General features: G+C 54.7%; 2 protein-coding genes across 2 annotated transcripts; one reads left to right on the top strand and one right to left on the bottom strand.

Annotated features, from left to right (window-relative positions):
• Nucleotides 1-2,413: 2,413 nt before the first annotated feature.
• RPL36A (ribosomal protein L36a) lies at nucleotides 2,414-5,402 on the top strand. Its single transcript, XM_082289162.1, has 5 exons — nucleotides 2,414-2,451; nucleotides 2,686-2,791; nucleotides 3,542-3,609; nucleotides 5,119-5,241; nucleotides 5,334-5,402. Exons 1-5 carry the CDS (start codon nucleotides 2,449-2,451, stop codon nucleotides 5,352-5,354), a joined length of 321 nt encoding a protein of 106 aa, XP_082145288.1. The 5' UTR covers nucleotides 2,414-2,448; the 3' UTR covers nucleotides 5,355-5,402.
• Nucleotides 5,403-6,444: 1,042 nt separating this feature from the next.
• On the bottom strand, nucleotides 6,445-12,092 carry GLA (galactosidase alpha; the record flags this gene model as incomplete). Its single annotated transcript, XM_082289530.1, has 7 exons — nucleotides 6,445-7,540; nucleotides 7,725-7,918; nucleotides 8,501-8,666; nucleotides 9,558-9,649; nucleotides 11,145-11,322; nucleotides 11,516-11,690; nucleotides 11,923-12,092. The coding sequence occupies 7 exons, from the start codon at nucleotides 12,090-12,092 to the stop codon at nucleotides 7,277-7,279; spliced, it is 1,239 nt and encodes a 412-aa protein (XP_082145656.1). The 3' UTR covers nucleotides 6,445-7,276.
• Between the last annotated feature and the right edge of the window lie 223 nt (nucleotides 12,093-12,315).

Below are 12,315 nucleotides of genomic sequence, written 5' to 3'. Positions count from 1 at the left end.
GGGACCATGCTGTAGCCCTGTGCCTCATTTTCCCTACTTATCAAGTGTGGCTGCTGGTGCTGCATCCCAAGAGCAGGAGGGCTCCCGCTGCCCTCCCTGGCACAGACACAGGGGCTGAGCAGAGTGGCCCTGGGCTCCAGCCCATCCCAGCTGCAGCGCCGGGTCCCTGGAGCTTTACCTGGAGTCACAGCAGTGGGGTCATGGCCAGCAGTGCCAGGCAGGTGGGACACGTCCTCACTGCGTCCTCTGGATGGAACTGCCAGAGGGGAAAGGACAGTGAATGTCTCGGAGGGCTGTTGTGCCCCATCATGGCACAGCCTCCTTGTCCCCAGCACTGCCACCAGACCCGCTCTGTCCCTGCCCGTCCTTGGCATGGTGGGTGCCCCACGGGGCTCACCCCCACAGCCACCACTGCCGTGCTGTGACAGCAGAGTGACGAGTGGGTGGGTGGAAGCATGTCCTGTGCCCTCCCCCCCCAGCTAGTGCGACTTCCTGCCATGCTCACACCTCGGCCCAGCGTGCTCTGAGACCACCACCAGGCCTGGCACACACTGCTGGCCTCATGTCACTGGATGCTGTGTCCCACCATGGTCCCGGGGCCATCCCTCCTCCACAGGCAAGCTCTGGCTGCTGCCTAATTCCTGCTAAGGAGCTGAGCCACTGCTGGCTGATGTGGGGCTGGCAGGGACCAGAGGGAAGGGTGACAGGGTGTTTGTCTGAACGACAAACTTCACAGCCCCCATGTTTCAGGTTGAGCCCAGAGGGTGTCAAAAATGATGGGTGGGAGGGACAGAGGAGGAAACCTCCTGCATGGGAGAGACTCATGAGCAAACCCCAAGCTGCACCCCAACAGTGCCCGCTGCAAAAAGCACAGGTGTGGAACGGCCAAAGACCCTGTCAGAACCCCAACTCCTGCTCTCAGGCAGCCCTGGGGTCCCTGGCACCCACCCACCACTGTGATTCCCTTCTCCAGCACAGCCTGAAGCCCCTGGCACCCCCACCCCATCTCCCTGCCCTGCTGCACCCCATAGCCCCATGGCCAGGTGACCGGGGTCAGATGCCACTTGCTCGGAGCTGGTCAGGCTGTGGGACAAGGCAGAGCCCTGCCAGCTTGGCTCACCCACACCACATGTCCTGTGCCCAGCACGGCTCTCCTGCCCCCAAGGAGCCCAGCAGAGGTGTGAGGCCACCAGCACAGGCCACATGGAGCCTCCCGCCACCCCGGCTGTCCCGCAGCCACATCAGCCCAGGACCCCACAGCCCAGTGCTGCCCCGTGCCATGGCTCCCGGGCCTCCATACTCACGGAGCCCTCCCGCCGCCGCTCCGGCCAGCCGGGGTCTCGCCGCGCCGCTGCCCGCGCCCACCCCGGTGGGTTGGGGTGGCTGTGGCAGCAGGGACGGGGAGAGACGGCAGGGTGCGCAGGGAGGAAGGACGGGGCCGGCCAACCCCACCCTTTCGGTTCCCCTTTTTCAGGTTTCTGACTCAAAGGCAGCACTTGTGTTTCCTCCTGCAGACAGCTGGGCCATTGCCGTGGGGTCACCAGGCCACTGGCCGTGGCCAGAGCCTGGCCCAGGCTGTGGGCAGTGCCAGGTGTTGGCTGAGGTGGCTGACCATCCCCTATGTTGTCCCAAATGGGTTTTTTCACCTGATGTGCACAGGGCTGATCCCCACACAGAACTGAGGAATTTGCTTTATTTACAGTTCTGTGCAGAAAGAGATCTTGGTGGCAAATTCACAAAGCCAGCAGAGCGACTATCAGAACTTTTTACCGTTGATACATTTTGGCAAATGAAAACATTAATGTTCATTGGCTACAGGTTACATCATTCGTTAGTATTCTATCTTGTAGTGTTAAATGATTCCCTCGCTTCCTATGTTAATTAGTCTGCATGTTCAGTCTTTCTCTTTGTTTGGGTCAGTGGGTTTCCTGGGTTGCTGGTCTGTGAGTTGGTGTTGTGATCTCCCCATGCTGGAATCTCTCTTATCCACTCAGAGCTGATTCAGCACAGGTGCTGAGTTAGCTTTGCTAGTTACATCTTTGTCTTGAGAGTTCTGCCAACTGTTCTTGTGGTCCTAAATTCTGCATTCGCTGTGCCCACCATCAGTGGTACATCCTTCTTCCCAAGCCTTGTTAACTTCCGCCCGGCTCTGAGATCACTGAAACGTGTCAAGCACTAAACCTTAACAAGGCAACTCTATTGACACATAATTTGTCTTTCAAACACCTGGACATCACCGGCACGCGGCAGATCCCACAGGACCCCACCCCAGTCACACCCCCAGTCCGGGACCCGGCCTTCCTCCATGGCTGCCGTCCTGCTCTCCTCCCACCGGCAGGGGGCGCCGTGCCCTATGCCCTCCCTGCACTCTCCTCTCTATGGTCCCCAGCTCTCATTCACTTCCGCTTCCGGCGTGGGCCTCCTCTCCGGGCCGCTGCCGCCGCCAAGATGGTGAGTGCTGGGGTTGGGCTGGGCTCCATCCTCCGCCATCCGCCCCGGGGCTGCGCCGGCCCGGGCTCCCTCCGCTGCGGTGTTTGCGTGAAGGGTGGCCAGACCGGTGCGGGGGCTTCCCCATCCCCGGATGGCAGCGCAGGGCCCGAGGGGAGGGGAAGGGCGGGAGCGGGGCCTTCGGAGCGGGATGTGGCGTATGCGCAGCGGCCCTGAGCGGTTTCTCTGCTCCTCCAGGTGAACGTGCCGAAAACGCGCCGGACCTACTGCAAGAAATGCGGGAAGCACCAACCGCACAAAGTCACGCAGTACAAGAAGGGGAAGGACTCGCTCTACGCGCAGGGTGAGGATGGGCTCGCTCCGGGGCGCGGCCACGGGGAGCTGCGTGCGGTCCGAGTGTCCTGTGCCCTGCACGGGTGGGGCATGGCGGGGGAGGACAGCTTGACCCTGAAGGATGTGGTGTGCAATAAAGGGAGCTGAAAAAAGGCAAAGGGAAAAAGACTAAGGACGTGTCAGCCCGAGCCAAATTCGGATGGTTGTCGTATAGAAATGTGTAACTAATTAGGAAATGTGCTCTGGGTGAGCCTTGTTGGCTGTAATGTGAAGGCACAGTTCTGGAGCCCAGGCTGCCCAGCCCGAGGGAGAGCCCTGCCCACTGAGCATGGGCTGTGAGTTTAAAATGTGCTGGACCTTCACGGCGAGGTGAAAGAAAGTGAATCCAGTGGTAGCTCGACCAGTAGTGATGTGGATTAATTATGCAAATATCACCTGAACAGGACCGTATAAATATTTTTGGCCCTTCGTGTGCTGGCTTTGAGGACTTACCATGCAGCATCCCTCTCTGCACAGAACTCTGAATAAATCAAGTCCTTGGCCTTGTGTGTCTGTTGGCTGCACAAGGGAAAGGTTCCACTTTTGGGGACAGCACAAGGGCCGTGGCCATGGGCTGAGCATGAGGCTGCTGGAGGAGGGAGGCACTCATTCTGGTGGGCTGTGCAGGGACAGGCTGAGCTCTCCTGGGATTTAGGAAGTGCCAGTTGTGCTTGTGGCATCTTTTAGGTTGTGCCCTGACCAGAGCCATTTTTTCCCGCAGGGAAAAGGCGCTATGATCGGAAGCAGAGTGGATATGGGGGCCAGACAAAGCCCATTTTCCGTAAAAAGGTGAGTGAGTGTTGCTCCTGGGGCAGGAAACTTCTCTGGCAACCCACGGTTCCTCAGTGCTTTGCTCTGGCTGTGTTAGGGCAGTGCTGTGCTGGCAGTGCAGGCTTCCCCTCCACAGCACAGAACAGACTGGGTTGGAAGGGACCTTTCCAACCCTCTGTCATGGTCAGGGCCACCTTCCACTATCCCAGGTTGCTCCAAGGCCCATCCAGCCTGGCCTTGGACACTTCCAGGGATGGGGCAGCCACAGCTTCTCTGGGCACCCTGTGCCAGGGCCTCAACACCCTCCCAGGAAAAGAATTTCTTCTTAATCTCTGATCTAAATCTCTGTCAGTGTGAAGCCATTTCCCACTGCCCTGTCACTCCACGCTCTTGTAAGCAGTCCTTCTGCATCTCCCCTGTAGGCTGCCATCGGATACATGGCTCATCTCCTTGCTGTCTTGTCTCATGGAGATGCTCCTCCATTTGCAGGGTGACTCGGGCTGTGTTTGCAGAGCAGGTTCTCAGGGAGCCTTGGTGCTGCAGGGGAGTGGGGTCTTGCAGGGAGGGATTCTTGCACTGAAAGGAACATTTCTTTCACAGCTTGCCCAAGGAGAAGGGCTTGGCAAAGGGAAAGGAGCTGGCTACTTGCTTGCTGTTGTATTTACAGCAAAACCCAATGGGTGGATTTGTTACTTCGTGTGAGTTGTTTAGTTATGCTCATAGAGCTGCTTGGCTTGTTGTCGGGAAGCCCTGGTGTCCTGCTGGAGATGCACGAGAAGCCTTCCAGCAAGAAGAAAAAAATGAAGCAGCAGGTTTTCACATTGACTTTGTGCCGGGAAGTGGGAAGACCTCACAGAAAATGCTTCTGCAAGCAGGGTACACCAAGCAGCTGCATTGCTGGCACTCTCTACCTGTACATTTCAATCCCCATTTCTGTTTTTTCCCCAGTCAGCATTGTATGGATGATAGGCTGAGGTTTTTAACTGGTGGTTACAGCCCTGTCCAGCTGCTACAGCAGCCTCTCAGCTTTGGATTCTTCCCTCTGCAGTCTTTCAGGTTTCATCCAACTTCTGAGTAGCTGCAGGTCTGCGTTGAGCCTGTTGTGTCACTGCTCTTTCCAGAGAAAGTTTGCCAGTTGTGTTGCTTCCGGGTGTTGCTTTTGCCCAGTTTTTGGCTGGATTTTCCGGAGCACTGCTGGTCTGTTTTCCCACACTGTAAAAGTGCAAGTTTCTTGCAGTGTTCACTGGCACAGACTTTTCCAGAGTGGCTGATCCCTGCAGGGACCAGCCCGGCCCCAATGCATGCTTTTGCCTTTTTTTGTTAAGGTACAGATCCACTTTACTCCTGAACCAATCCTTAAGGTGCCTTCTTGTTTTCAGTGGAGGGAGCCTAACTGCGCTGATAGTCTCTGTCTACACTTTGGGAACAAACTGAATGTTCAGGAGTGCAGGGAACAAGCTCTTCCTGAGAACAAGTTTGTGTGCTTGGGGACTGTGGTTCATTGATACACCCTGCTCCTCCTCCCAGGCCAAGACCACCAAGAAGATTGTGCTGAGGCTGGAGTGTGTGGAGCCCAACTGCAGGTCCAAGAGGATGCTGGCAATTAAGAGGTGCAAGCACTTTGAGCTGGGAGGAGACAAGAAGAGAAAGGTGAGTTTGTATTCCATGAGTGGTTGAGAAAGGGGGACAATACTCAGTGCTGAATAAACTCACTCTTGTCTCTTGCCTCTCGCTTCTTACAGGGCCAAGTGATCCAGTTCTGAGCATCATCCTACTCATCGTGTTGGACCGCATTAAAGTAATTAGCTTGATCCCTTTTCTAATGTGTTTTCTCTTGGGGTGCAAGCTGTGAGTACATCAGCTCAGCAGGGAGGTGTTGCTTGCAGAACCACTTAAGAGAACAGTTTTTAACCTGGCTTTTGGAAAATCCTTGCCAGTGGCTTAGATCTCTTTACTGTGTGTCCAAGAGGTGTTTTGTAATGGGTACCAGTGACTTTTCTGCATGAACATGGTGCAGGCTTGTTCATGAACTCCCCTGAACAGCCCTTGCATTTGCTGTAGGCCCTTCTTACAAACGGCTTTACTGCCCTGAGGAGCAAAGACCTCGGAGCAGCCACTGGATTTGGTACCTGCACCATTAGGCAGGTGCCTAATTAGGTAATTAGGCAGGTGCCATTAGCTATGGCAGCTCAGAGGGGTGAGGGACAGCTCCATGCCTATGGTTGCTCCTGCCACACAGTGTAACAGGCCTCAGCTGCCTTCCCCTGTGCCTTGGCTCCTCTTAGCATTTTCCTTGAAGGAAAAAGGCCAAGCACAGCACTGAAGTTTCAAATGGGCAACAACCAGGAGTGTGGTAGATGGTAGGGACAGCCTCCAGGACAGCTTGGAGAGGACCATCTGTGAGTAGGAGGTCTGCTGTTAGCAGGTGCTGGGAATGCAGTGCAGAGTTCACCCTTAAGGGCAACTTTCCTGTAGTGGAAATGGAGCTGGAGGATGGAGAGATGCCTCTTACCATCTTCATAATGACTGAGAGCACTCAGTTACTGAATTGTAAGAGAATTTGTATTTTTGCTTATTAAATATTGGCTAATGTGATGGCATTTTCAGATTTGTGTAGGCAGTGGTGGCTTTGGCCTGTGGGATGGACTGTATGGCTTTACCATGTCAGCTTCACTGAGTGCTGTTTGTAGTAATCATGACAAATTTCACAAAAACTTACACGACTGGAACAAAGTGGCCTGTTTTCTAAACCATGATTTAATTTCAGATACCATGCTGTACTCCTGTAGGCTGCAAGTAAGAAAAAGCTTAGCCTTTTAAAGGGATTTTAATCAAAGTGCTTAATCACGGAAGAACCAATCAAGAAATCCCGATTGTATTGTAGTCAGAAGGGAACATAATTGCACATAATGGTTGCATTAAGTGATTATCCATCTCCTGGCTTGGAGAGCCTGTGTCATTCAACCTAAAGGCTGCTGCCAGCAGTGGGAAGCAAGCACTCAGGGATTTCTGGAAGGCAGGATTCATGGAGAAAGGGGACTCCAGTGGCCACATGAAGGGTGGAGAGGGAGTTGTCCTCTAAAGGGAAGTGACAGCCACTGGTGAGAGATTCCTGGAGTGAGGGGAAACCTTCATAAACTTGAGTCCTAAGGCATGATAGCAGCTGTCAAGAAAGTTGCTAAGAAGTGCAATGGTTCATGTCAGTCCCTGAGTTGTCAAAAGATGGAATGCTCTTAAGTGTGGGGTTTCTTCAGCAGGGTAGGAGCAGCTTTTCTTGGACTGTGTGTCTGTCTGGAAAAGACAGCAAGAAGGTGGCCAGGGTGTGTTTCCCTCTTGTCCCTGAAATGCTCAAGGATAGCTGAAAGATGCTCCATGTGCATCCCTTGTCTCTCCGTGCTTGGTAGTGGCAGTGGGAGTAAACAGGAATTGCTGCCCTGCTGGAGCCCTTCCAGCCCCTTGGAGGAGGAGTTGGGTGAGATGCCAGAGAAAGGGGCACTGCTCTGCTGTTCACCCTTTCTCTGTTACCTCCTGCTGATTGGAGTGACAGGTATTGGTCACAATAGGCTGAAGGTTCAAATAATGAATGCCTGAGAAAAAAGGCACATGCTTGGAAGAAGGAGATTAAGTTTCCTGCCACAAGTTCAGACAGAGCCTAAGGCTGAGGAAAAGACTGTCTTTGTGCCTCCTATAGTGCCAGGACTTTGAGCAGCACAGTGCCTGTGGGGTTCACCTCCACGCTCAGGGAGGAGATCCAGCTGTAAACGCCCCAGTCCCTGCTGGCTGGCAGCACCTGTCGGACAGAGCAGGCTGGGTTGCAGGCCAGCCCGTTGCCGAGGAAGGTGAGGAAGAAGGTGAAGTTCTGGGGTCCCCCTATCTCCTGATGGTTCAGCACCGCCACGGCGTAGGCTCGGCCAGACAGGGGCCGCTCCCACAGCTGAAAGTTCTTGTCCTGCCAAGGAGAAAACAAACCCAGGGCTTATGCTGGGGGAGGCTGAAGGGATGGTCTTCAGGCCTCTCTGTTGCAGCAAGCTTCGGGAACAAATGGGCTCACTGGGCTCCTGTTCCCAAACCCCGAGCCACCTCTCCATCCCTCCTGTGCCCCACACTGCACGCCCATCCCTCTCCTGCTGTACCTTGACAAGCTGGTATCCCTGCTTGCCCAGTGGATCCTGGTTGATGGCGATCACCTCTTTGTTCTGGAGCAGACCCTTGGCCTCAGGACTGATGTGCCGCAGGTCGTTGGACATGAACAGGGGCGCTGCCATAATGGCCCACATGGCCATCTGAGTCACCGACTGGTCCCAGCTCAGCCCAAAGTTTCCAATCACTAGCTGTGACAAGCAAACAAAAAGTGCCTGGTAATACTGCCTGCTGAGGATAAACTGGGCCACCAGTACAAGGAAATGACAGGGTGGGACCTCTCTTTGGAGCCTGGCTAGATAGGGTGAGTGCCAGAAGCAGGACCAGCTTGTTGGGAAAAACAAGGCATGACTGTGTGGCGATTTAGGATAAGTGCCTGGTGGAAGTGAATAGAGCTCTTTAAGTGGCTAGGCAGTGTTTAAGAATGCTTTTGGATTCAGATCCTTGCAATGCTGGCACCCAGGGGTTTTCACTCTGGTGGGACATCAGCACTTTGGAGATTGTCCCCCAGTGCCACACCTGTGTTCTGAACTGGTACTGCTTGTGGAGGCTGTGTGACATAAAGATGGTGCTTCCTTCCTACTATCCATAGCTGCAGTTCTCTTTCCCTTTCCACTCTGGACCTTCTCATCAAGATCCTGATCGTAGAGTCCCATCAGAGCCCTTCCCCTCAGTGTTCCTCCCTCAGTTCTTTCCCTTCCAATTCTTAGCTTGCAGCTGAGGGAAGGTTTTTTTGCTGATTCTTCAAGTGGGGTGGGTGTTGATGTACTTGCCATGTCAGGATCATTCCAGCCCCCTGGCCCAGCTATCTTCACAATGGTGTCCTGGTGAAGTGCTGTCCAATCTAAGATACTCTTTATGCTGCTCCAGGAGTCATAGACATCATAGAAGTTCCTCCAGTGATTGCAGTACTGTTTGATCTCTGTGTAATTGGGCTGCCAGAACAATAAGTGTGATTAGCCAGAGCACTTGGCTGTACAACAAGAGTGTAAACAAGGCTGGACTGGACCCAAGGGTAGCTTGGGGGAAAAACAGGATAACACCTTCCATCACCAGCTAGTTGATGATCATGTTGATTCCCTTGAATGCTTTGTGCCCAGTAACTCCACTCTGACATGTTCTAGACAACACTGTTGCTCCCCTTGGGAGAACAGTTGTGACCACCAGCTCAGTTAGAAAATTCCTTCAAGATTTTACTGAAGGTGTGACAAGGCCAGTGGGATTAAACTGTAACATCCCAGTAATTATTGCTATTTCTTGGGTTTACACCCTTTGGTGAGTAATACATTTAATTCCAGTGGGAGGGAATGGCACCATCCTGTCAAAGTGGCACAGGGGAAGCCAGCTGTGGGTGCAGGGCAACGTGTCAGTCACAGACCCTGGTTGGCAGAAATCTGTCACTGGACAATGTGGAGAATATCACAAAGCCTCTCTCATAGTCCCCAGAGCTGACTGTAAGGCTGAGTCTGCAGCACTCTGTGTCCAGGAGGGGTAACACTGAGCTATCTGCTAGGCTGTGTGTCTGCACTGCCAATGGTTTGCTGCTTGGCTCCTTGGAGATAGGAAGCAGATGGATGCTGTGGTTTTTTAGGCATGCTCCATCTGGGCTGTGCCTTCATGCTGCAGCGTCCTATTGAATCAGTTTCAGCAGAGCAATGATTCAGGTATGCTTCAGGGCTCTGGAAGAAAATGGTTTTTTCCTCCATTTTGCAGCCTTTGTCAGAACAGAGAGCAGCAAGTTTCTCAGGATGCTGTATTGCAATCTTAGTGTTTTTCTCTTCTGCCCACTTGAGCCCCAGGATAAACCTTGAGAGGCAACTTCTTACCTGCTGCACAGGCCTCAAGTAGAAAGGCCACTCACAGGAGTACACAATGCTCCTTCCAGTCTTGTTCAGGGCCAGAGACATGCGCCTGTATCCTGAAGGAAGAGGACAGACAGAGGTTACACAACCTCCTTGGTCACACAGCAGAACTAATCCAATGTCACAGGTTCAGGTTTCAGTTCAACTCTTGCAAAATTAAGGTTGAACACATTTTTGTGGTTGAGACACCACAGGGAGGACAGGGGAACTTAGTCTGCAGCTGGTCACCTGCCTCCCAAGGACAGGAGCTTTGCTTGGCCATGCTGTCGCTCCAAGACTGCTGATCCTTTTGTACAGACAGCCAGGGGAAGAGGTTTAGAGCTTTCCTGTATGGCATTTTTCCTCTAGATACCCAGGAAGCACAAGTCAGTATCTATCAAGCAGTGCAGCTTTGCTGGGTAATGTAGGAGTATGTTTTCATGAGGCACTTGCACCATATGGACTGTGCAGGAATGCAAAAGCTCTAGTTTTTCCTGTCCTTGTCCCTAGACAGCCCTGTTAAGTCCCTTCCAATTGGGAGAGAGGGAATGAAAAGTCTGCTCTTTCCTCTGAAACTACTTCAGTACAACTGGATTGTATCTGGGTTACACATATGATCCAACAGGAGCTCTCAGTTCAGCTGTCACTCAGGATGCTGAGCCGTGCTCCTGTCCGTGGCAGTTGGCATATGCCCCACCATCTGGCTTCAATGGGATTGTCACTTGGGCAGGTTCTCTGTGCCAGGCAGAGACAGGACTTTGTGCAGGGCTCCTGCTGCCAAACATGGTGGTGCTGACTGTGCCAGCAGCCAGAGAGCCCAGTCAAGAGAAAAAAGCTTTCCAAGTTAAAGTGTTCTTCCCACAAATCTCCTCCTGTGGCACTGGGATTTGCCTGTCCTTCACAAGAGTCTGTAGCCAAGTCCCCTCAGCACAGGGAGCTGCTGAGCTTTCAGCTGCTGGCTTGCCACCCTTTGTGCAAATAACTTCTAAAGTGGTATTTACACTGGTGTGCTTTAAAAGGAAAACCCCAGTAGGATTTTTATGCCATAATTCCCTTCGTTTTTATCTGTTAAAAGCCCTCCTAACTACTCCTTTCATGGCTGACACAAGCTGTTCTACCTTCAGGCTGATACGCGTTGACAAGGCCCCACCACAGGGATTAAGGGTTAAGTGTGTGAAACGCTCTGGGCTCTCCAGGACAGGCACTGCAGAAGGACAAAGCCTGTGCTGAGTTAATAGCTGAGGTTAACAGCCTGCACAGCCAGCCCCCAGAGCACACCTCTGATGTGTCTGTGCTCCGTGTGATCCAGGCTCTGGGGTGAGAAAGCTCCTTTTCCAAGCTGTGCTTGAAAGAGAGCTCCAGGAGGCTGAGCAGGTAAAAACACTTAACCCAGCAACGTTCAGCACCTTGGGCTTGGGAACAGAGCCTCAGATTTGCTTTTGTAAGCAAGTCCCTTAAATGAGTACACTCAGGGAAAAGCAAATCCTTGGAGCCCTGTGCTGGGCCTAGAATTGCTGCTGCCTGCAGAATATTCCCACCCATGGGAATAGCTGCTTTGAGCCCATGGCCTACCTTCTGCCAGCAGCTCCAGTGAGTCAGAGTTGCAGCCATCAAACTTGAGCAGGTCCACACCCCAGGAAGCAAATGTTTGGGCATCCAGGTCATAGTGGTCGTAGCTGCCAGGGAATCCAGCACACGTCTTGTTCCCAACATCGCTGTAGATTCCCAGCTTCAGACCCTTGGAGTGCACCTGTGCGTGCAGACAGAAACAGACCCTGGGATGGGGCAGCCACAAGGCAGGAGGATTTGGGGCAGCAAGGGAAGCCAAACTGCACTATGGCAGGAGAGCCTTATCTCAGCAGTGATGCAGCCATCCCCACCCGGCCGTCCCTGCCCTCCCCTGCTCCCGGGCTGGGGCACCACCGTGCCATGGTGGCACTCACGTAGTCGGCCAGCTTGCGGATCCCACCGGGGAACCGTTTTGGGTCCGCCCGGAGCCTGCCCTGCTTGTCTCGCGTCGGGGCCATCCAGCAGTCGTCAATGCAGATGAACTCGTAGCCGGCGTCCCTCCAGCCCTCGGCAACCATCCTGTCAGCCATCTCCACGAACAGCTGCTCGCTGCGCACGGGCAGGGCGCACGACCGGGAAAGAAAGCAGAGAACGTCTGATGTCTACCAGCAGCACAGCCACGGGGCTGGGCGGGCAGGGGGCACACGGGGAAGCGCGGGGAGGGGAGCCTGGCCCTCCGCCCTGGCGCGGGGAAGGCACAGCGGGTGCCGGAGCACCGGGCCGGCTGCCCGGTACCTGCGCTGCCCTGGGCTCCCCGTATAGCCGTGCCCTGCGGCGGTACCTGACGCAGCGGTGCGGGTCGGCGGCGCAGTCGGTGCCGCAGAGGAAGCGCTCCCAGTGCAGCCAGCCCATGGGCGGTGTGCGCGCCAGGCCATTGTCCAGCGCCAGCGCCGCCGCCACCGCGGCCGCCGCCGCCACAACCCAGCACAGCACCTGCCGCGCCGCCGCCATCGCCTCGCGCGACCGCCGCGTGATTGACAGCCCTGACGCCCAATCCTCGGGGGGGCTGGCGGGCGGGGCTGGAGGAGCGGCCAATCGCCGCGCGGTACCGCCCGCCCCGCCGCCAATCCCGGGCAGCGAGGCGCACCTTGCCCCGCCTCCAAGCGCGGGTCGCGTGGGGTGGTGTCACGTGACCGAGGCGGAAGGCCCATGGCGGCCCGGTCGGGTCGTGCCG

This window comes from Coloeus monedula (genome assembly GCF_965178545.1).
Source record: "Coloeus monedula genome assembly, chromosome: 12".
NCBI lineage: Eukaryota > Metazoa > Chordata > Aves > Passeriformes > Corvidae > Coloeus > Coloeus monedula.
Note: the sequence above shows the minus strand (reverse complement) of the source record. Positions and strands in the feature narration are given on the sequence as shown.

Bases quoted from the DNA above. Each gene is read 5' to 3' on its own strand.
- RPL36A (XM_082289162.1), top strand. The intron at 3,610-5,118 runs GTGAGTGAGTGT...TCCTCCTCCCAG, and splicing joins AGCCCATTTTCCGTAAAAAG to GCCAAGACCACCAAGAAGAT. The intron at 5,242-5,333 runs GTGAGTTTGTAT...CGCTTCTTACAG, and splicing joins GAGGAGACAAGAAGAGAAAG to GGCCAAGTGATCCAGTTCTG.